Source organism: Paroedura picta, chromosome 2, assembly GCF_049243985.1.
Source record: "Paroedura picta isolate Pp20150507F chromosome 2, Ppicta_v3.0, whole genome shotgun sequence".
Lineage (NCBI taxonomy): Eukaryota > Metazoa > Chordata > Lepidosauria > Squamata > Gekkonidae > Paroedura > Paroedura picta.
This window is the reverse complement of record NC_135370.1, coordinates 36,996,004-37,020,582: the sequence shown is the minus strand read 5'-3', so window position 1 is coordinate 37,020,582 and position 24,579 is coordinate 36,996,004. Positions and strand designations below refer to the sequence as shown.

General features: G+C 43.7%; 1 protein-coding gene across 3 annotated transcripts in view; it reads left to right on the top strand.

The window, feature by feature from the left end:
- Window positions 1-24,579, top strand: part of UBR3 (ubiquitin protein ligase E3 component n-recognin 3) — a 128,538-nt gene that overhangs the window by 67,645 nt on the left and 36,314 nt on the right. For 2 of the 3 annotated variants that reach the window (XM_077319757.1, XM_077319755.1), the window contains exons 25-29: window positions 4,406-4,555; window positions 6,099-6,232; window positions 10,660-10,770; window positions 12,407-12,619; window positions 13,965-14,101. In XM_077319757.1, coding sequence (XP_077175872.1) covers window positions 4,406-4,555; window positions 6,099-6,232; window positions 10,660-10,770; window positions 12,407-12,619; window positions 13,965-14,101 — 745 coding nt within the window. The remainder of the gene's footprint in view (window positions 1-4,405; window positions 4,556-6,098; window positions 6,233-10,659; window positions 10,771-12,406; window positions 12,620-13,964; window positions 14,102-24,579) is intronic. The other variant, XM_077319756.1, reaches the window with a different exon arrangement.

Genomic DNA, 24,579 nt, shown 5'->3' with positions numbered 1-24,579 from the left:
AGCAGCTGTGGCTAGTGGAAATCACTGAGAGCATTTATTTCCCTGATCATCCCAGTAATGGTTCAGAGCCTACATCTGCTATCTGCTATAGTAACATATAACATCAGTACGATCGTCTCTCTTGAATAAACCTGTACAGAGATAGCACTAGTTCCAGATGATAATGATGATGATGATAATAATAGTGTTTGAGAAATTTTGGGGGGAGCTGCTTTAAGACACTTTCTACCTACGACATTAATTGAATATCTTGTAATTTATCAGCAAGGCCACAGCACTCCTTGTGTTAGATAGCATTTAAATATAAACTAGGAAGAATTGAAGCTATTATTTAGGCCAACAGTATTGTGATTTCAAAATCTTGGCTCAGAATATTATTTTTTAAAGTGTATATAATACATGAATTTCCCCTAAAATATAAAGTAATAAATACATTAATTTTCTTCAAAATGTACCCCTACAGTATATAAGAACAATGAGAATGCTTCAGTGAGATTTGCTTAGTTAACTTCTTGATTTTACCAATGTAAAACTGCAACTTGGGTTTCTCAGTAAATATGAGGATTTAAAGATGCTTGTTTGAAGGATTTTTTAAACCACGAATAACCAATATAGGCAAATCTTACTGTCTTATTAGTGCATTACCATACTGATACTGTATAGGTACAGAGTCAGATTATGAAATCTGTTTAAATCCCATTTATTTCAGTGAAACAGGGAGAAACATACAGTTTGCTTAAATTTCCCATTAAAAATTAGTGGGACACAAACATTGAACATTTGCAATGCCGTATCCTTTAATCATATTCTTCCACATGAAAGTGCAAATATGGTGCTTAGGGTTTTTTTGGGGGGGGTCTCAGTTAATAAATTCTTTTTTTCAATTCACTTCTTGTTCTTCTTGTTGCCACTAGGTGGTGATAAATGTTTGTACAGTGCAGTTTTGATATCCCACAGAGAAGTCCAAAAACAAACGTCATGAAATGCCTTTTACTAGGACCAGCAAGTGTATCACAGAGATGGTGTGCTGTGTCATGATGTTTTCATAGGTCCTAATACAGAATTACATGATTTTTAGCATCAAGTGGGTAGCAGTGTTCTGAAGTAGCAGAAGAAGGCTGGAGTTCAGTGGCATCTTTAAGACCAGCAAAGTTTTACTCAAGGTGTAAACGTTTGTGTGAAAGCACACTTCTTCAGATACATTGAAACAGAATTTCTTCAACTATTACATATAGCAGAGGTGGCTAAGCTGTGTCTCATCAGATGTCCATGGACTGCAATTCCCATGAGCCCCTGCTAGCTTGCTGCTCGCAGGAGCTTATGGGAAATGTAGTCTGTGGACATCTGAAGAGCCAGTTTGGCTACCCCTGACATAGGAAAGGGGGAATTACTTGCCAGGAAGGGCTGGTTATAATTAGTACATGGCCAATTATAGCTGAGATTGGATTAAATTGGTTGATAAGATCTGTGAATGGTAATAAATTAACATACAGATACAAGACTTAAACACTTGCAAGAAAGAAGTTACAGTGGCACTTCCAAGACCAACCAATTGTAATTCTAGGTATAAGCAAGGACTGTATAGCATGTATAGATGCAAACTCTTTCAGATATTGAAACAGATTTCCTCAAATGTTACATATAGATGAGCAGGTTAGTTTCCAGGAAGGGCTAATTAGAGTCAAAATGCATAAGTAACTGAGCGATAAATGCAGGTATGATTGGAATTACACATTTGGTAAGATATGTGAACAGCAGTAAATAAAGGAAAGTAAATTAATGTACAGAATAATGAAGATGTTTAAAAGATTCAGGGACCAAACAGGAAAAACAAATTTAGTTTATAAAATAGCTATTTGTTTGGGTTTAATTTTGGGGTGAGAAATAGTAAAGGAAATAAATATATCAAAAAGCAGATGTGAGCGCTGAATGAGGTTAGCATATGTAGAGAGAAAAGAAACTAATATCCCTGTTAAGTCCTGAGGATTCTATTGTTTTGAGCGTTGAAAGAACTTGCAACTCAGAAATTTCTCTTTCCAGTCTGTCCCTGAAGCTCCTTTGTAAGAAAACAGCTGTTTTGAAGCCACCCATCCAGGAAAGTTGAAGTGTTTCCTACAGTTTTTTAAATTGTCTGGACCAGGGATTCCCAACCTGGGGTCCATAGGACCTCTGGAAGGGGGTCCATTGCATTTCCCCAATGGACTTGGTCACAAGCTAGGGAACTGGCCACTTCCACCTAGAGGGCTTGCTAAATAGTCAATAGGTGTAAGAATCAAAGGGGGGGTCAGTTGTTTTGTGGTATGAGGGATTCGAGCTGTCTTCTCGGCTCCTGCCCTTTTTTCTGGTCGACATGAGGCAGGGCCACTGTAGCAGTAGCAAAGGTGAGGGAAGGGAGTGAAAGAGAGGAAAGGATGCATAAAGGTATTTATTTCACTGGTGTGGGCATGGCAGGAAGGCATGGCCAGCTGACATCATTTCCAGGGGGTCTTTGAAACCTGAAAATTTATTTCGGGGGTTCCTCCACAGTCAAAAGGTTGAAAAAGGATGGTCTGGTAAAGAAGCCCTGGATATATTCCACCAGATATTGAACAACTTTCACCTCACATCAGCCTTCACAGCTACATTTTGACATTGGCTGTTTTGTAGACCCTGATGAAGGTGGAGAGGGGCAGTACTATAGTGGTTAAAAGTGTTGAACAGGGGCTCATGGTAATTGTAGTCCATGGAGATCTGGCAAGCCACAGCTTGGCCACCCCTGGTCTAGGATCTGGGAGGCCCAGGTTTGAATCCCCACTTGTGCCCTGGAAGTTCGCTGGGTGACCTTGAACCAGACATAGCCTCTCATCCTAACCCACCACACAAGATTGTTGTGGGGATAAAATGGAGGGGAGAATGATATAAACTGCTTTGGGTGCTCATTCGGGAGAAAGGCAGGATATAAATGAATACAATAAATGTAAGCCGTGACTTCTTCGGGTAGTAAAAAGTTCCAGCTCTTTGAAGAAATAAATAGCAATGTGTGAAAACAGCTTTGGCTACTGCTGTCTAAACTTAGAACGTGCAACTTTTCTTAGAGCAATAACTGAGGGTAGAATTAGTTCTCAATTTTACAGTGCAATTCACAGTAGAATTTTGGCTAAGACTTGAATTACTTTATTTCTGCAATCTTAAATAACTCAGCCATTTCTTTTGCTAAGAAATGTATCCTTTATGTTTATTTGATTTATTTTATTTCTATACACCCCCCCAATAAGATTTTTAAAAATACCCTCCCTTCTGTTGTTATCTTAATAAAATTCCAGTTGAACTTAACTTTTCAAGGCTGAATCCAAAAGCAGGGATTCGATAAACCCAGGCCACTTGACACATGAGTATTCCTCGTCATGGTGTAGCAGAGTTGGTATTATCTCCTTTGCAAGGTGCTTATTGAGCTCTGATTTATAATTAGGAAGACTTTAGTGATACTTACCTTCATCAGTGCATCTTCAACACCTTTATCAGTTCTATTGAATTCCAGTGAAAGAATCTATAGAGTGTAAAGCTAGGGTGATGAGACTTTTAGGTGTGATTGGCAGCCAAACTAGACTAGACTGCATACATGAAGATAGGACACCATTTTAGGTGCTGGAATGTTTATTTTCCAGAGCTCCACAGGGACCTATCCCCACTGGGGAGTGCAGTACATGATGAAGAAGGGCTTCTTCCCACTCCCATTTTTAAGAACCAAAATGATAGGCTCTTGAAAACAGTGTGGCCCAGCTCCTCCCACTGCTGGCTACAGCAGGATTGCTACGGCATCTAAAATGGGACCACGTCTCAGTGATGATCTCAAGGATGCTAATTCGGTCCTAAGAACGGAAATATTCAAGTTAAGACAAAAAGAAAAAAAGTCATCTTGGTTCATGAATGGCATACGTATTAGTACGGAACATCTATGGCAGGGCTAGTCAACCTGTGGTCCTCCAGATGTTCATGGACTATAATTCCCATGAGCCCCTGCCAGCGGTTGCTGGCAGGGGCTCATGGGAATTGTAGTCTATGAACATCTGGAGGACCACAGGTTGACTACCCCTGATCTATGGCATTCCAAGGTCAGTGGTATAGCAGAGTTGCTTGATCTTTTATAAATGTTTTGTATTTCCTTCAGCGTGTTTTTTATAAATTATTTTTTCTTTCAGCCTCTGTGTATTGTTTCTTGATCTGCTGCCACCCAAATATTAACAAGTCCTTGCTTGTTTTAGTTTGGAGATGTACATGAAGCTTCCTTTTGAAACAAATTAAATGTCGAGTGTATTTAATTGGAAAAATGCACTGCGTATCGTGGTAGTTGAAATGATAGACATCTTAACCTTTCCCTTTTAAAGATCTCTTGTCAATTCCCATGCCCTTCTCCCCCTTTCTTCAGAATCGCCAGAGGCAGATATTGCTATGGAGATAACGACATCGGAACAGCATGTCCCAGAAGCCATGTACGACTGCGTGATTTGTGGCCAGAGTGGCCCTTCCACTGAAGAACGACCAGCAGGATTGGTTGTGCTCTTACAGGCTTCTTCAGGTATGGCTGAAGAAACAAACCTTCATGGTTTAAGAGAGAGTGCAGAGCTGTGTCTGTGGTACTTCAAGAAAGTCAGAGTGTGTCAGTCAACCCTTGTGGGCATGGTTCAACAGTAACCGTGTGGAGAGCTGGTGTAACGTAGTGGCTGTCCCACCAGGATGCCTGTAGCTTGAAACATACCTCTGCCATGAATGTATTGGATGTACTTAGATAAATCAAGATGTCTCAGCATTTTCCATCCCAGTGCAATATGGGAAAACTAGTAACACAGTAGTTCTCAACTGCACTGTTTTGGTGACCCCATCAGTGGGGTCAGCGGGGTTGGCATGTGCATGCATGCGCGTTCACGCAGGCGCAAAACAGGCGGGGTACATGTGGATGCACCATGACTCCTCCTTCGCTGCCACCCACTGCCACTTTCTGGCCACTTCAGGGTGACAGGGTACCCGTTGGAGCTGGCCAGCAAGGGGGCGGCCAGCAAGTGGGCAGTGAGGGCGGGCGAGGGAGGGGCCATGGCGGTTAGAGTTGTCTCTGGAGAGGCTGTCCCAGGAGCGAGGCTTGGCGGCGGCGCAGTGCGGTGCTGTCTGCGGTGCTGGCAGACAGGACACATCATGCTGGGCCAGCAGCACCACTCCCCGCCTCCTCCCACTGCTACCCACCGTCCACCGCTGCTGGCTGTCACCGCCATGGCAGCCACTAATCTAGCAACCCTGGGGAAGGGTCCACGCGACCCCAGTTGGGGTCGGGACCCCAAGGTTGAGAACCACTGTAGTAATAGGTTGTTTATTATGAGAAGATGATGGGCCTGAAATATTTTAGAAATCCCAGCTGGCCAGAGCACCACATGGTCCGGCCTTTTTCTAAAAATACTTGTTGGGTACCAGGAAAAGGTTCTTGATTGCCCACTGGAGATCTAATTGTCTGGGCAGATTAAAATAAAGAAGCTTTGTTCAGAGATTTAACTTTCCCATCTCTGCAGACCATCCACAGGGAAAAAAGTGATATCTGTTATTACCCCTAAATTATGGAATAAGTAGAGGGAGGGGATAATCAAAGATTAAATTTTGTAACAAGAGTACAGATACCTAAAGGTAAAGGTATCCCCTGTGCAAGCACCGAGTCATGTCTGACCCTTGTGGTGATGTCCTCCAGCCTTTTCATGGCAGACTCAAAACAGGGTGGCCTTGCCAGTGCCTTCCCCAGTCATTACTGTTTGCCCCCCAGCAAGCTGGGTACTCGTTTTACCGACCTTGGAAGAATGGAAGGCCGAGTCAACCTTGAGCCAGCTGCTGGGATTGAACTTCAGATTGCATGTCGGCTGCCTTATGACTCTGCGCCACAGATACCTACTTAGTGTAATACTGATTATTTTGCTAAGTCTTCTGAGAGCTCCAACTGTACAGACTCTGTAGTCAATTCTGTGACCAGTTGTCTCAGTCAACACCAAACGTTTTATTTGATGTATGGATTTTTTAAAAAGAAAAATGACTACCCAATATGCAATTTCTTCTTCTGACATGGTACTGATATCCCCCCCCTGCAGTTTTGGGGCAATGCCGTAACAGTACAGAGCCTAAGAAGCTGCCGACTTCAGAAAAAGAGCAGATTTATGCTCGGGATACGTGTGCAGCTGTCTATGAAGAACGGCTTGCAACTTTACAAAAATTCTTCAAAGACGTAAGTATTCTATAGTGGGAGAGCATCCCTAATCTTACTGCATTTGCAGCAAAAGGATTTTTTTGGGGGGGGGGGTCATATGCTTTCATTTGTAGGTAAGATTTTAAGTTCTAATAAGGGTGCTAAGTAGTGCATCATGTCGCTTTCAGTGTTCCATTGAAAGAGCTGGGGGGGGGGTAGGTTAGAGTAGTGGTCCCCAACCTTTTTATCACCGGGGACCGGTCAACGCTTGACAATTTTACTGAGGCCCCGGGGGGGTTAGTCTTTTGCTGAGGAATGTCGCCACCTGAGCCCCTGTTCCATTTGCTTTCCCGCTGGTGCCCCTGCCTTCCCGCCACCTGCTGGGGGGGGGGCGCTGCCAGCAGCAGCTGCGCAGTGCCACGCCGAGGGGGAGCCCCATCCATGGAGGCCGCTGGAGAGCACCAAAAGTGAGCTGGCAGCAGAGTGGCAGGGCCAGCCCCTGAGGCAGCAGCCGGGGAGGAGGACGAGGAGGAGCCGCAGCCCGGTACCGACTGATCCGCGACTCGGTCCCGGTCCCCAAACTGGGGGTTGGGGACCACTGGGTTAGAGAAGCGGTTGTAATTCTGTGACCCCCACCCCGAGCTGGTTATATACATTGTTTGCATTCAGCTTGGTTCAGACCTTTCCTCGGCTGTGATGTTTACTGGGTGTCCTTATGCAAATATCTGTTTCTCAGCTGTAATGCTCTTCGACAAATTGGTATGCCCGATTATCTTGTGTGAAAGTGCCTTTTCAGTCTTCAGGAAGCAATAGGGAGTAAGTAAGAAAAAAATGATTTGTTCTGAATGACACAGTGAAGGGGGGTGTCCATAGTGCAACTGCTATTTTGTTAACATATTGATTATTTCTCATTTCTGTTGCTTGCTATAAGAGATGGAAATACATTCTGAGAACTGCACAAAGAACTGTCAACTCTAGAAGAAAGAGGCGTTCATTTCAGACGTACCTCTGTGTATTGTTTCCTTAGAACCAATACGAGGCCTTGAATATGGTCTTCATCTAACAATTCCAGGCCCGCTATTTTATTGATGATTCCCAATAACTAACCCTTCCGATACAACCAGTAGATTTTTCATGATTATGAAGCTTTTGCAGCTGAATATCAAGAGAGGCTTTTATAGAGTTCTTTATTAGAAAATAGGTTTTTTAAAAAACTTAGTGTTAATTCTAAGTATTTAAACTTCATTACTACAAAATCTAGCAAAAATGAAAAGGACCAATTCAAATACTAGCTACTCCTATTTGTCTGATTCTTCATGTTTTCATCTTGCAACCTATGAACCTAAGTAAAATTTAACTCTTCTTCAGCAGGTTAGTTATGCAAAAAATGATGGACAATTGGATTTTCTTGCCTGAACTGATTTCAAATCAAAGGAAATGTGTTTATTGTATATGTTTGTCAAAAATCTACAAATTGAGCTGTCTTTTGAGCTTAGATGCTGTGACCCCTAAAGCAGGGATTCTCAGCCAGGGGCCTACGTACCCCCCAGGGTCCACAAGAGTTCAGGAGGGGGTCTGTGGCATTTCCCCTCCTGTCCTAGTGGACTCTGCCACAAGCTAGGGAACCAGGCACTTTCATTGCCCCCCCCCCCAGTGTGAGTTCTCTGGTGGTTTCCACACCATGGAAGGGGCAGAGTCTACATGCCTACTCCTACCTTAAACTGTCTCCTGTCTTTTCCCTCCCAGTCCTACCTGTTAATGTGGGTGGTGATGTCCATCCTAGTGACATGTCACTTTCAGGGGACGTGGCAGGAAAGCATGGTCAGCTGACATGACTTCTGGGGTGCCTTAAAGCCTGAGAAATTATTTCAGGGCTCCTCCATGGTCAAAAGGTTGAAAAAGGCTGCCCTTAAAGGTTTGCTGTTTATTTATGGACTGTGAGATGGATTCCTCTGACCTCAAAAGAGTATGTTAGACCTAACATCTCAACTGGAACTGAGGTATGGCCTGCTGGATTAGGCCAGTCCACCTGGATCAGCATACTTTTTCTCATAGTGGCCAACCAGTGGCCCTGGAAGGGCAAACAAAAAGGGCACTGCTTCCTCCATGCAGTGGTATTCAGAGGTTTACTGCCTCTGTGTATGAAGACTACAGACCATTAATAGACTTCTTTATGAATCTGTCTCACCCCTTTTAAAACTATGCATGTTTATGGCCACTGTTCCATCCACTGGCAGTGAATTCCTCAGTTTAATTTTAATTGAGTAGCAAAATATTTACTTTTGTCTGGCCTGAACCTATTTCCCAACAATTTCATTGGGTGCCTTGGAGCTCTGGTGTGATGGAGGAGGGAGGAAAGAGCTCCTTCTGTCCACTTTCTTCATTTCATGTGTAACTTATAAATCACTAGCATAGGGATCCCCAACCAGGGGTCCGTGGACCCCTGGGGGTCCTTGGGAGCTCCAGAGGGGGTCAGTGGCCCTTTTCCTCCTACCTTAATGGCCTTGGCCACAAGCTAGGGAACTGGTTGCCTTCGCCCAGAGGGCTCAGTGGTTAGGCTGTGGGAGTAAAAAATCGAAGTGGGGAAAGTTGGTTGTGTTGTAGTGGGGGGGGCTGTCTCCTTAGCTTCTGCCATTATTTCACGCCAACCTGAGGCAGAGCCACTGTAGCAGTCGTAAAGTTGAGGGAAAACAAAAGGCGGGTGAAGGGTTCAAGTAGTGATACCACTTCCATTGACATGTCACTTCCTGGGGACATGACAGGGAGGCGTGGCCAGTTGACATCACATCTGGGGATCCTTGAAGCTTGAAAATTTATTTCAGGGGCTCCTCCACTGTCAAAAGGTTGAAAAAAGTTGCTCTAGCAGAACAGCTTTGTGGGATCTATAGATAAAACTAGGTATTTCCAAACAGCAGTCTCTTATGCAGCTGGAATCCTTCATTCTTGGGGAACTAGATTAATATGTCATACAAAATATTGTTTCTGTTTTAAGTGTGAACGTTCCTGGCCCAGTGCAGATGGTAGTTAGATCAGCGGTTTCTGCTTTCATTTAGTTTTCCGACCATTTACTGTGCTAAAATGGTCACAGCAGATAAGGTTTAATCCTTAAATTTCTATCAGCGTACAACCAAAAACATCTCTTAACCCCTCAAATAGTTTGTTCAGCTGAGCTAAGCAATAAAATCCTGCTGTTGATCAGCTGTCCCCTCCACAGTAGGTATTCTTACCGTAATGGCAATTAGCTTTCAAGGCATCATTTAAGTTGTAAAAATAATTTGCAAGGTACCAGATGGAACCGTCTGCTTTGCTGAAAGGGAGGCATCAATTCCCTTTTGAAAATGGCCTATATAGTTATCCGCCACTAAAAGGCACCCCGGGCTTATTTCCGTATTATTAGCTAGAAGACAAAGGTTTGTGGTTGTAGTTAGTTTATTTGAAAGTTTCCGTGAGAAAACATGAGTTTTATTACTCAAGCTGCAAAGGGCAAAAACAAAGCAGAAATAAAGGGGGCAAGGATAGCTGAATCCATGCCAGGAAAGTGCCATTGCTTCTGAAGTTTAAAGGTATCCCCTGTGCAAGCACCGAGTCATGTTCTGACCCTTGGGGTGACGCCCTCCAGCGTTTTCATGGCCGACTCAATACAGGGTGGCCTTGCCAGTGCCTTCCCCAGTCATTACCGTTTTACCCCCCAGCAAGCTGGCCAATCAGTGTTGTGCAATTCCAGCTCCTACTTCAGATGGAGAAGAACAACTTTCCCCCAAGTGTGTGTTGCAACTGCAAGGAACATGGATGCCGAGTTAATGAGAAACTGGATTTGAAGACTTCTTCTTGCATAGTGAAGCTTCTAAAGCAGAGGAGGAGACATTGACTAACAAGGCGTTATTGAGGCCACAGAGTGCTTTAGGGAAGGGGTAGTCAACCTGTGGTCCTCCAGATGTTCATGGACTACAATCCCCATGAGCCCCTGCCAGCAAACGCTGGCAGGGGCTCATGGGAATTGTAGTCCATGGACATCTGGAGGACCACAGGTTGACTACCCCTGCTTTAGGGGATCCCACACCCTTTTTATCTGGGCGTCAGCAGTTCTCTTTCTGGACATCACTCCAGCATGGCATATTCCCTGATTCCTTCATTAGGGATATGGGGTTTCATGCACGAAAGCCATTCAGTGCTTTTTCTTTGGGGGCTGGGGGAGCATGAACTTCCTCTGACTGACATAAGAGACTCAAGGGGCTTGGAATAGATATACATCTTGCGGCTGTAATTTCCATCAAGAACCTGTTCTGTAGTTGTATCAGTTCCAGGAGCCATTTCTTAAAGTGGGCAGTGACTCCTTGTTCCAATATTCAAGACTTGTGACAATGTTTTCCGGGGTATTGGGACCATTCTTACATTTTTACATAGTGGTGTTCATGTTAAAAACAAACAGACTCTTAAATCTTATGTTTGTTGTGTCTTTTTAAAAGAGTTCCTGTCTGCAGTCAGTCTCAATTGGCTGGGAAGGAGGTGTGTATGTACAAACCTGTGGACATACGTTGCACATAGATTGTCATAAATCCTACATGGAATCATTACGGGTAAGCCAAACCAAACATTTTCAGTTATTGACCTTTTACTGTTTAAATTACTATGGACTTTTGCTGTTGACAAAACCCCACTGGTTCTGCATTTATGAGTGCCTGTGTGATTCTGCATTTCTAAATGAGGATTTTTATAATGCAGAGCCTGAAATCCGTCTTTGTACATATACAGCTGTGATGCTAAGTTTACAGTATGATCCAGACTGAAAATTCAGAGCTTAAACTTCTTAATTCAGTTTTCAGTTCTGTTTCAGCTTACTGCTTACGTAATGTGCAGAGTTTGTATGTCGTATTCAGGAAAGCTTTTACTTAAGCGGCTGGTTAGATATGCTGGAAGAAGAGTGTTTTTTTATACCCTGCTTTTCTCTATCTTAAGGAGTCTCAGAGCAGCTTACAATTGCCTTCCCCTTGCCAAAACAGACACCCTGTGAGGTGGGTGGAGCTGAGAGCCTTCTGAAAGAACTGTTCTAAGGTCACCCAGCAGGCGTTAATGGACAAGTGCAGAATCAACCCCCTTTCTCCAGATTAGAGTCTGCCACTCTTAAGCACTACACCCTTCCTAGCAACTACTTTGCCCTCTTTGTGCTGGAATTGTGCAGTGTTGAATCTCTGTTGGCTTTTTAAAGAATGGGGTGGGGCTTTATAAATAGTAATTATTGCCATGGAAGAAGAGGAAGGAAATGCAATCAAGAAATAAATCAATTCCTGCAACCTCTCACCAGTATCCTTGAAGCGCTAGTATGCACATTTGCTCCATAATTTGGGGAAGTTGGTTAAACAGTTCTTCAAGATGCTCATTGCTGTCTTCTGAAGGAGCCAGAGGGGGGTAGCTCTCCTCCTTTTAATCCTCACACAGCCCTGTGAGGTAGATTAGTCAGTGTGTTAGTGGCCCAAGGTCACCCAGCAATATGGTTGGCAACGCCAAGTAGGATAATACCTGGAGATTTGGGAGGTGGGTCCTAAAGAGGGTAGGATTTGGGGAGGAAGGGCTTCAATGCCATGGAATCCACACTCTAAAGCAGCCATTTTCTCCTGGGGAACTGATCTCTGGAAGTCAGTTATAACGGTGGGAGATCTCCAGCCCCCAACAGGAGGTTGGTAACCCTACCCAGCAGGCTTCCATGACAAGACTAAGGAATTCTCCCTCACCCTTGATCAACAATTCCTACGCTTAAGGTTGCTGCTTCCTCAAAGTTTAAGCTTATATTCAATCTTTGTGCCTCAGATAACATCATTCTGGCTTGTAGCTGAGTAACTTTCCAATTTCTGACCCTGTGTGTGGTAGATAAATGTGCTGGCCCTTTGGATAGGGATTACCTGAAAATATTACTTTCAGACGAAAATTCTAATGTGTCTAGACAAATAGCTAATTTTTGTGCCCATGTGTTCAAGCTGCGCAGTAAGAAATCTGATTCCATGTAATAGTTATATAAAATCATTTTATATGATATAAATTTTAGGCTTTGCTTTATTTGTAAGTGACTCTTTTAACTGTTTCACGTGTTTAAAAGTTTATTGAGGTGATTGTGATACAGGAGCTGAACTGAACTGACCCTGTGCTGTCTTTGAATTATTAAGGATTACAGTTTGCTTATCCTTTTCAGAAATTCAGTTGCGTCTTTATTTCTTTTAGAACGATCAGGTTCTGCAGGGCTTTTCAGTGGACAAAGGAGAATTTACCTGCCCTCTATGTAGGCAGTTCGCTAACAGCGTCCTCCCATGTTATCCCGGCACCAACATGGAGCGAAGCCTTTGGCCATGTCACAGTAACAAGAATATGCAAGATCTCATAAAGGAGGTGGAAGAGCTTCAAGAGCAGCTGGGAACTTTCCCAGTAAGCATCAGTGTAAGGCAGAAAGATCCTTGTTAATTTGTCTCCACCTTTCCACTTCTCTTCCCCTTTCTCTTTCTACTCACCCCACCCTGCCCCGCATGACTCATTTACATTTTATAAAGCTTAAAAGCTGGATGTTCTCTTCCATTTGTCCATTCACAAACTGTTAAAATATTACTTCTAAATTCTGTGACACTGCCGTTAAATTAGGCAACAAATTGGAGGGGATTTTTTTTGCTAGTTTTTGGTGTACCTCCCCTATTTGTTGATTTGCATTTGTTAAAGTAAGCAATGACATTGTGACGTTTTTGCTCCCGGATTTCCAGTCCATGTGTCAGTCATCAAGTTTGTATTTCAGGTTCTAGCTTTATGTGTAACTGAACTGCATTATTATTTGGGATAGTTGATTTCTGTGTAGTACAAGACATTGATCCCTTGTAACTGGGAGCCCTTTATAATGTGTCAGTCAAGAGAACATATAAAAGTGTGAACTATTAGGATTTATATACATAGCCTTGCATTCAGACGTTTTTATAGTCATTTTCAGAAAGCTATCGTTAACATGATATATGTCCTATTATACCCTCTAATCATAAAGATAAATGAGGCAACCAATCAGTCTCTTTAAGTATTTCTTTTCACAACTGGGAAAGTGTCTGCCATTAATTACTAATGTGGACAGTTTTATTTCTCCAATGTTTTTGTGAACTACAACTGAATTCAAAAGGACTGATATAGCAAAGAATGATCATATAGCATAATTTGGATACTATGACACAGTTTACTAATTTGCAACTAATTTACCTTTTCTAAATATCTGTAGTCTCTTGATCCTTGTTCCATTTTGTCTGAGGAAGTGTGCCTGCACATGAATGCTCACCTCTTGAATAAATCTTTGTTGGTCTTAAAGGTACCATTAGACTCAATTTTTGTCCCATTATTCCCTTGTAAGCCACAGTGACTTCAGTGTACTTAGAGGGTATAACTTTACTTAGGACAGCACTGTTAGCATTCTTTAGCCTTAGTAATCACCATTCTGTTCTCAGTTGTGTTAGAACAGAAGTTTCCCTCGCCAAGGTTTAGTGTGTTCAGTATTGGTTTCTTTGTTGAATAATCGCAACAAATGGTCATCTGAATTATTTGAAGAATCGGCCCCGTTAAGAGGACCGTCTCCAACTATGTATTGGTTTGGATGCCATTTCATTGTAGAATATGTTGCATTCTAGTGCATATAACTACTATATCATAAGTAAAAACTATTTAAACTTTTTCTTGCTTTATTATGCTGTCTTTGATCTAGATAAATCAGCCATTGATGTGAGCTTTTCCTCTCTCTTTTTCAAATATATACGTCCAGTCAGAAACCAACTTGAGCAAGGAAATGGAGTCTGTGATGAAGGATATCAAAAGCACTACCCAGAAAAAATACACTGACTACAGCAAGACTCCTGGGTCACCAGACAATGATTTTCTTTTCATGTATTCTGTAGCCAGGTAGGTTAAGACGCCTGTTTTCACACATCCTTTCTGTCTGCCACTTCCTCGTTCCCCTTTTGTTCAAATTAATCGAATGGCTGCTCTTCCCCCCCCCCCCCCAGCACCATTTTATTTATTAGTTCAGTTCTGAGATAGTAAGTGTTAGGCATGGAGCTAGAATCCTGCCTTTCTTGGAGATCTAGATCAGGGGTAGGGAAACTGTGGCCCTCCGGATGTTTGTGGACTACAATTCCCATGAGCCCCTGCCAGCAAATGCTCATGGGAATTGTAGTTCATGGGAATTGTAGTTCATGGACATCTGGAGGGCCACAGCTTGCCTACCCCTGAGATCCTTTTGGATGCACTAATACATATCTCTGTGTGCGGACCTTACATCTAAATGAGCATTTCTGATGGAGTACTCATGGACTGAGCTCTCTGTATGGAAATGATAAAAGATACTTTTCTGTGCCTGGATGCTCAGGGTTGGAATCAGAGCTCTTCTGTGTGTAAAATACTGCTGGATTGTTTTGCACAGGTATAATCCATATTCCATTCGGGTCAGTCATGAAAGCTCGCATTTATTTAAAAGAGTTCAAATTTCATTTGACTTATATGTTAATGTGGTCTCACAGACTAAAGCAATGATTGCTTGGGTCAGGATTCTGTTTTTACTCTCTTTTCTGTCTTTCTTCGTTTTGAAGCTAAGGAAGAAGCTAGATTAGCCACAAAGTACAAATTTGTTTGTTCATTCTAGATGCCAGAAATGCTTTTAAAAATATTCAGACATTTCAGTGCAGCTTTTCCACCCAGATAGGGTCCTCAAAACTGCGTATCTATGTATATAAAGGTAAAGGTATCCCCTATGCAAGCACCGAGTCATGTCTGACCCTTGGGGTGACGCCTCTAGCATTTTCTTGGCAGACTCAATACCATTCCCTTCCCCATTCATTCCCCATTCATTTGCTATTCCCTTCCCCAGTCATTACCATTTTACCCCCCAGAAAGCAAGCTGGGTACTCATTTTACCAACCTCGGAAGGATGGAAGGCTGAGTCAACCTTGTGCCGGCTGCTGGGATCGAACTCCCAGCCTCATGGGCAGAGCTTCAGAGGCTCTTATCTATGTATATGCATGCAGACAGAATGGAGAAGTTTGGGTGCCTGAGGTTCTGCAAATGATATCACAAATGGTATCACAGAAGTCAGTTCTTTCATAGCTAGTCCTGTACATTTTTGTATCAAATATTCTAATAGTAAAGTTGGCCAAACCAGAGGAAACTTAAATTCAGTGACTGGGGCTGTGAACCGACAAGACAGTTCTTTTTACAAACCCAGAAATACCCCAAGTGTGCAGAAAAAAACTAAAACCTGGAGGGAAAAACATTGGAGGATGGTTTTATAAAAGGAGTACCTGTAGCTTTAAATGGATTCAGTCAGTGGCTGTTGCTAGGCAATCACAGCATTCTAGACTTGGGTTACGTGAATAAAAGGTAGGGAGAGAGTGCAGGGTCCTTAAAGGAAGGATTGTGATGTAATGTTTAGAGCTTCAGAGTAAGGTGTGGGAGACCCAGGTTCAAATCCCCATCTTGCTGTGGAAGCTCACTGAGTGATTTTGGGCCAGTCACATACTTTTAGCCTGATAACACCTCACAGGGTTGTTGTGACAGTAACAAGGAGGAGAGGAGAATAATTTAAGCCTTGTTTCCCCTGTGGAGAAGGCAAGGTTATAAATGAAGAAGATAAACAATACATATAGCTGAAGGTGGGAAGCAACTAAAAGACAGGCTGGTGAATGGCTGTGAAGGAGAGAATGAGGCAGGGAAGGCGGAGAGAGAATGACGATTGCCAGAAGGAGGTGAAAATGAAATAATGCGGGGAGATGGATGTGGGGGGGGGGAAGTGATGTGCCCCCACAGAAGTGCTGAAGGGGGCTGTACCAGACAAGAGAGTTTCATAGGTATAGGCTACTGGTGGGGAGGAGAGCTGAAAATGGGGGCAAATAAAACTAGCTTGGTTCTTGGGAGGAAGGAGAGAGGGCAGCAGGGAAAGATGTGGGAGACCACATCTATTAAAGTCTGTTAAAGTCTACTAGAGTCTATTAGACCTGCACCCACTCACTCCTAGTGGAAGAAGACTCGGCTTCCGCCTGAACCATCTGAATGAGGTGGGATGGGATAGACTACTGGTGTTTTTGACCACTTACTTGTTTTATTGTAAATTGGGGTTTTATGGGGTTTTATTGTATTTTAATGTTATTCTGTGAACCGCCACGGGTTCCTAGGAAATGCGGCGGTATATAAATCAAAATAATAATAATTATTATTATATTAAGATAAGATGAGAGGCTATGGGAGCTTTCAGGGAAAGGAGAAATAGTGGGGGAGGGGGAAATGAGATGCCCTCTGCAAGTCCTTTTGAGGGGTCCTGACTTGGAGTGCTTGAAGGAGTGGTTCTCAGATGGGACCCCCCAGAGGATTGCTGCTCTCTTGCGGGAGGGGCATGAGACCAAGAGGGAAGTGGAACTAGGTAAGCCAAGAGGCGGCTCTGGATGAGAGGGGGGGGGGGGCTTGATGAGAAATTTGCGTTTGCCACTGAGTAGTCTGTTAAATGGTTAAGGAAATATAGCTCAGTTGTTGTTGTTAGGTGCGAAGTTGTGTCCGACCCATCGCGACCCCATGGACAATGATCCTTCCTGTCCTCTATCATTCCCCGGAGTCCATTTAAGTTTGCACCTACTGCTTCAGTGACTCCATCCAGCCACCTCATTCTCTGTAGCTCAGTAATACTTACTAATTATTTATAAATACTGTAAAAGTAAAAACGTTGATGAGGTGGCTTTTACACCAATGAGAAGGAAAGCAGCAAGGAGTTCATTGTGCAAGCAGGCTCCAAAAAAGGAAAGCAAGTTTAGAAGGGAGTTCCTATTTCAGACAGATTGGGAACCACCTGTGGCTTAACGTTATTAGAGGCACCACTCACAGAGGCCTGGATTTAGCCAAGATCGGCAGAAGGCATGCAGAGTTTTCTCACTCGCCTCTCTGCTCCTGCTGCCTTTTTCAACCCCTGGGGGGAGGGAGGGACTGAAAGAGCAAGAAGGAAAGGAGGCAAATTATGATCTGTGACACTGCTGGTATAGTTTGAAATGAGCTGTTGATGCAACCCATCATATATGTACAGCATCAGTTTAGAAGGGCTGTATGTATCCACAGAGCATCTCATACGAAGCAGCCTAGTTTGTTATTCGTGTCCGTTCTCTCTTGTGGATTTACATCTCCATTGTGTTCACATACTAGGGCTGATGCTATGTTGTTTGGAGGCTGTGTGGTTGTTTCTGCAAGGGACAGTTCCCTGTTTTGTTCACAGTACCACTGCAAATTAAGAGGTATTCACAGCAGCAGTGAAAGTTTGGGTGCAATTGGGGGGGATCTTCATACTATCTTTTCTATCATCATCATCATCATCATCTATATTTATATTTATTACCCCCCCCCCACCGAAGACTTGAAGCGGGTTACAAAATTTGGATAAAACCCCAAATACACCCCATTAAAACCGACCTAAAACAAAAAATCCATATAATACAAAATCCCATAAAACCAAGAAGCTGCTGCAAAAAAAACTCCTCCTGGACCTAAAACCCAGTTCTTCTTCATCTAGAGGGGGAGGTGCACAGGGTGCTGATAGACCTCGCTACCGCCATTCCTATGAATGCAACCAGGGTGCTTTTTTGCCAGTTTATTTGAGATATATATATATTTAGTTTTAATTGGTAGTAGACATATTTTTTTAAGTCAGTAGAAAGCCTGATGGTGGCGGGGTGTATGTGTGTCAGGGTATGGAGTGGCAGGTGCACGGGGGAAATGGCAGCAGATAGGGCAATTCACTTCTCCTTACCCAAATAGGTCCCAAATCTGTGAGTATGTCCTGTCCAAGATCGTGCCAATGCAGGTGTGAGAAAACATGCAAGGAAGCAGAGGGAGAACCCCATCTCCATGCAGTGCTGCAGCAGCTTCAGGGGGTGGTGCATATGTGTGGAATATAACTTCTACGTGGAATCAGCCATAGAGAGGCAGATGATATCCACCCTGCAAATCTGTTGGCTGCTTAGCAGAGCAAAGACCCTTGCTCAGTAACTTGTTGAGACAGAGATGTTTGTTTACAACTTCTCTGACCAAACCCTTCCAGAACAAGAACTTCAGAGCCATCATGGTGTAGTGGTTAAGAGTGGAGAACTTAAGTCTGGAGAACTGGGTTTGATTCCCCACTCCTCCACATGCAGCCAGCTTGTTCTTCTTGTTGTTCAAGTTCAAGTTTGTTTACTTACGGTCATTTAGGCCAGCATCAGTTAGGATCATAGTTCTCTTGTTCTTCTTCTTCTTCTCCTTGTTATTGTTCTTCTTCTTTGATTTAGACAATTTGGAATGTGATTTAAAATCGAAATGCGTAAATGTAAATAACCAAGAGAGGCTTGGTATCTAGGGACCCTAACATAATAAAAGAAGCAGATAAGGATGGTGCTCTTACTGTTCAAAATAAAGAGAAAGTGCTGCAGTGAGTGGAATATATCCATGAGATCCTGCACAGTGACTGCAGTAGTTTATTTCTCCTCAAGCTGTCCTGGAAAAAGGTCAGGGAGCTGATGTGGTTCACTTCCTGGTTTGTCCACAGTCATGAGGTTTGCAGCCTTCCTGTATACCTGGATAGCCATCTGACAGAGAGGCCGATTCTGCGAAGGCTCAAGGGGGTGGCAGGTGACGGTGGTGAGTGTCCTGCATAGTGCAGGGGGTTGAACTAGATGACCCAGGAGGTCCCTTCCAACTCTATGATTCTACCTTTTATTTGGACTGTTGGCCCCTACCCTCCATCGTTAGAACCTTTTTAGATTTAGTTTGCACCTTTACCTGCTCATCACCGATGCTGTGAGAATGCTTCTGTCAATTTCTTTTGGTGTGGAGGTTCCTTCCCCGATATTGTACATCATCAGTTGCATTCTCATTCAAGGGGATTGAGATATCTTGGCACCCCCTTACTGCAGTATGGATATTTCAAAAGGAGGGCTAATAACCTTTTCTTTGAACTTCAAGCAACCATTGCACTGTGAAGCTATGTAGAAGAACACTGATTTTTTTTTCCCCTGCATTGATGAATAACTTTTTATTTTGACCTTTATAAAAATATATATGAGGAATTTAAGTCAGCAGGAAAATCTGTGCGGTCCTCCAACTTGTTTCTTAGTCATTTCAACTTATTATATTTATTTATTTGATTTATCTCCTGCTGCTTCTCAGCAAGCTGTCTTGCGATGGGTCATACAATAAACCCCCACATAAAAACACAATATAAAAATACAATATGCAAAAATAAAAACACAATACAAAAATCCCCATTAAAACATACTGTCATGCCCCCGTCGCCAGAACCTTTGCTGCCAGACCCCTCAGAGCACAAAGATGAGGAGAAGCTGGGGCAAAGCAGTAAGATGCTGCTGAATGAACAAAGCCCTGATAGGGACACAAAACCAGGTCCCAGCCAGGTAGACACTGTGTCCTCTGCACCAGCATCACCTCAGCCAGAAGCAACACCCCTTCTCAGTTCAGACTCATCACCAGAGTGCAGGAGGGAATGCAGAAGGAGTGATTTAACAGCGGACTCAGAGCAAGGTATGAAGCCAGATGGGGCCCAGCTGGGGCTGACTTAAGGACAGCAACTGAGCTACCAGGTGCAGCCACTTAACTCTTTAGCTCAGGCTGCACTTAAGCAAAGCAGAGAGGGCTCTCAGTGAGGGTGCAGCCTGTGCACAAGGCCACTCATCACCTTGACCCAGTTCTTGACCTGCCTGTGCTTCTGTGAAGCTCTGCCTGACTGCTTCCTGGCTTTGTGAATAGGGCTTCTTGGACTAAGATTAGGTATTGTGGACTTGCTTTGACTCTAACTCTGCTCCTCTGGCTGTGACCTTGGCTTGTTTATTGATTTCCCCTTCAGCACTTCCTTGGAATTTGTTTGCCACAGCTACTTATAAGACCCGGACTGGATTGTTGACTCTATTTTCTGGTATGCACTTGGAACTTGGCTTACCGGCCAAGAGTGTGTTCATCTGGGCTGACCCTGCATGTGCCCGGCTAGGGCAGCACACATACCTTGGGAGCAAAACTATCTTTCATCCCCACCACCACTAAGGTGTCCCATAGGAGCCCACAATTGCTGGCGATCCACCAGTGGCAATGAACTGGCCCAGTTCTTCATCATGGGGCTGTAGAACTCCTAAAGGCCATGTAATCGGACCCTGTGAAGAGACACGGAGCTTGTTGTTCCACAGCAACCCCAACCAATGTTACAGTGGGATTACTCCAAAATAACTTGCAAGAGGAGTGTTAATTTTGTATAATAGCTCCCCAAGGCTATACTGTAAAGCACGTGGAATCATTAGTAGTATAAGCTAGGTTCCAAAGAGCTGCATGTGCCTGCATCAGGGATTTTATTTATTTATAAAAGCAGACCATTAGAATTTTTAAGCTCCAGGCAGTTCAGAGTCAGCTCCAAGTTTCGGGAGATTTATAGGAGATATCTTTGCCTGTTATAGCCCCTGCACACTTTTATTTGTTACAGCCACACCCACACTCACCCAAACACATATTTTATTTATTTAAATGTTTGAATGCTGCTTCTGCCCAGATAGACACATCAAGGTAGCAACTAAGTTAAAAGATGTTAAAATCAACTTTGAAAAACAATACGTATAGATAAAATCAGCAATTAAAAAACAAGAAGGAAAGTGAGTTACAGTATGACAGACCAATATGAAAAGTCTTCACCCACTGGCATAATACAGTTATCTTGGAGGAAAGATGATGCAGAAGAAGAGTTGGCTTTTATACCCCACTTTTTACTACCCTAAAGTGTCTCAAAGGGGCTAACAATCGCCTTCCCTTCCTCTCTCAATAATAGACACCCTGTGAGGTAGGTGGGACTGAGATTGCTCTGATAAGACTGCTCTGTGAGACCAGCTCTAACAGGACAGTGACTGGGCCAAGGTCCCCCAACTAGCTGCATGTGGAGGAGTGGAAATTCAAACCTGATTCTCCAGATCAGAAGCCGCCACTTTTAACCGCTGCACCGAGCTGGCACCAAGAGAGTTTCAGTGCTGCATCCAAGAAGACCCTTCCTTGGGTGCCACCCATACTGCCTCAGATGATGGGGTACTACTCCTTCTTCCAATCCCTGTTTTTGGGAAGGAGAAGATCACTGTCCCTGACTCTTGGATGACCTTTGGCCTTTCTCAGTGGAAGTGCACCCATCAACAGTAGAAAATTAAGAGCCAATATGATGTCGTGGCTATATTTGTGGAATTTATTATTTAATCTTAAAATGCTCCGATGAAACAGAAAGTAGATAACCTGAGTATAAGGTAATGCCGTAAAAGCACAATGAGACCGGGGCAGAGTCTGCGCTTACTTACTTTATTCCACTGTCAACCTTGTTGAATTCAGATCGCTTTGAACTCGGGTCTTCCCCCCCCCCCATTGAAACAGGAAAGTCTTCTGCACGTGGTTAGGGTAGTTCAGAAGGGGGGGGGGGAGCCAAGCCTCTTTCTTTCTTTTCTTGAAGGGGGGGAGAGGAGCCAGGCAGGGAGCCTCTTTCTTTTCTTGGAGGGGTGGGGGAGAAGATCGAAAAAGGCAGAGGAGGGAGGAAAATCCAGGACCAACAGAAGTTGAGAGAAATTAGGGGCTTCTCTTTTAAGGCAAGCTTGTCACGTGACCAGGTGTGGCCTATCAGAGGTTCTCTACCACGGAGCTTGGTTTCCCAATCCGGATTTTAAAATATATTGAGCATTAAAAGCACTCTAAGATATCACACAATAAAGGTAGGGTCACTCCGGATCAATCCTTCTTGCTGCAGAAGGAAAATTTAAATCACCCCAAATCCAAACGGAAATCGCATTCTATGTAGAGGGCAGGGACTGGATCAATCTGGGATTGGAATAAAAGCTCCGTGCAGTTTACACCCTGCTGTAACTATTGCTATAGACTACAGTCCTGTTTTATTATAAAAGCGCCCTTCAGAACTATTCTATTTTGTTACAGTTCTGGTGATGTTTTCTAAATACCCTCTTGAATATTTACTGTGTTGCACATTCTACTGAATGATAGAAGGGTGGGATCCTTCCTGGCCTCCTCAGGCATGTTGTTCCACAAAGTGAGAGCCGTGGCTGAATGGACAGCGACCTATCTTACCTGCTTTTTAGTGTGCTATCTTTAAAATGCACCTTTAATGTCCATGCAGAGCTAGTGTGGCGTAGTGGTTAAAGTATTAGACTAGGAATTGGGAGACCCAGGTTCAGACGTGGAAGCTTGCTGGGTGCTCTTGGGCCAGTCACACACTAATAAGGAGAAGAGAATAACATGGGCCACCAGTACCACCCACCACCCCATGGGACACAGGAGTATAAATGACGTAAATTAAATATATATTAATGAGCTGCTGAATTTAGTTTAGAGTTGTCTGTGGACCTCTGAAGTCAGGATTAAATATTTCTCATCTTTTCCCACATGGCCTTGCAATCAGCTGCTTGAAAAGACCCATTGTCACATCAGAGCAGCAGAGCCAATGGTAGCCTTTGTGTAGTGTGCCTTAATACCTGGGCAGCCTGTGTTAATAGAAGTTGGGCTGAATAGTAAGGCATATCTTTACACCACTCCGCGGGAGCAGTATAAATAAAACGCTAAGTGTGGGGCAGGTCTTGGTCCGGGATGGGGGGGTCAATGATTGGCCCCTTGCCCACGGACTGACAAGTGGAGGGCCCAATCGGCTAGCACAAAGCACCAGCCGATTGGGCCCTCCACTTGTCCGACCCGCCCCCCCAACCTGGCCCGCCTTCGGGTGCCAGCCGCCATTTCGTGGCTGTCTGCTGAAGAGGCAGGTAGGCAGCAGCCCGCCCTACCCGGCAATGTGGCCCTTGGGGGATGGCGGCGGGACACGACCCGCCCAACGGACACGGCTGCTGCTTTTCCGTCCCCCCAGCCGCATCTCCTGGCCCGATGAGGCTCCGCCGCCGCTCTACGTGCCACATGGCCCTCTTTGAGAATGGCTGATTTAGTGCAATTCTGTTGCCTCTTTTTAAACGCTTTCTTGAATAATTCAGTTTTGCATGGTTTGCATGACCAGGAGAGAGGGAGCCTTCCTGACTGCAGGCAGACTGTTCCCCAAGGTTACTGTGTATGCCTGTTTACCAAGAGAACCTTTATTTTCATTGCAGAAGAAAATGCTTTCTCAGAAGCACTGATCTGAGCCTTCACTTTCAAAGGGTCACCTTTAAGCACTCCATCGTTCAGTTGACAGTTACGCTGAAACACAGAATGTGTAATGCAGATGTGGCTTAGTAAAGCTTGAACGTAAGGTGTTTTGCTCCATGGGGAGTATAAAATTGCAGAGTAGCTGATGACGGCATACATGAAAAGTGTCACATAGGAAATGCTCATCAAGGAAATAAGGCATGTTTCCTTCATCTTTCTGTTAGTCAGTTGTTACAAGTTGTAGAGAGACTAAATCACGGAAGCATTTTCCAGCCAATGTTGAATTACTTTTCTTTCTCCAGTGTTCTTATCCTAAATATCTTCAGCCCCATTGCTAAGCATGTTTTATATATGAATAGAATATTGACATTTGAAATTTTGGGTGCTGTTTTTAGCTGTTAGTCTTGACTGTGATGACAAAGCATGATACCTCCTTTGCTGTCTGTAATGCATTTAGGCAGACTTAATTCTGATAGACCCCCTTCCAAGTCCTCATACTTCTAGCATAAATGCATAATGGAAACAGGGGTCCATCTGTTCAACATTATTCCAATACCTTGGAACTGAATGTAGAACTATCTTGGGGATAATGGCTGATTGCCAGAAAATTGCTTCCTAGTTCCTAGTTCCAGGAGACGCTCAGTTAAGACAGGAATGTGATATGTTACATCCTCCGCCAGAGAAGTAAATAAAATGCCCATTGACTGTTCACACACGCCACATGTTGACATGGAGAGATTTCCATCTTGCCATGTCCTACTTCTGAAGACGCCAGCCACCATTACTGGCAAAACGTCAGGGGCTAAAACTGCCCAGAAAATCCATAATAACTTATTGACACCAGCTGTAGAAACCGTCAACAGTTCAGTCTCTTGTCTGTTTTGAAAGTAGAGCATTTTGCTGATAATCTTGGGCTTGGGGGAAAGGGGGCAGGATCTTGCAGCAGGATCTTGTGTCCTTGCTGTAAAGACTGAATGTCTTTGGAGACAGGCGCTATGCTGTTGAGGAGGTGGAGCTACTTTTTAGCAGCCACCACCTACATGACCTCACCAGGAGAGCTTTAACATTTGCTGCGTCGAGTCCATTGGTTTGTTTTGAACTGCCCTTGGAACATCTTTAAGCAGGATCTCTGCCCCTTCTTTTTCCATCAAAAATGTGGAAATGTTTTGCTTATAAAAGAAAAGTTTTTGCTATCTTACAATGTA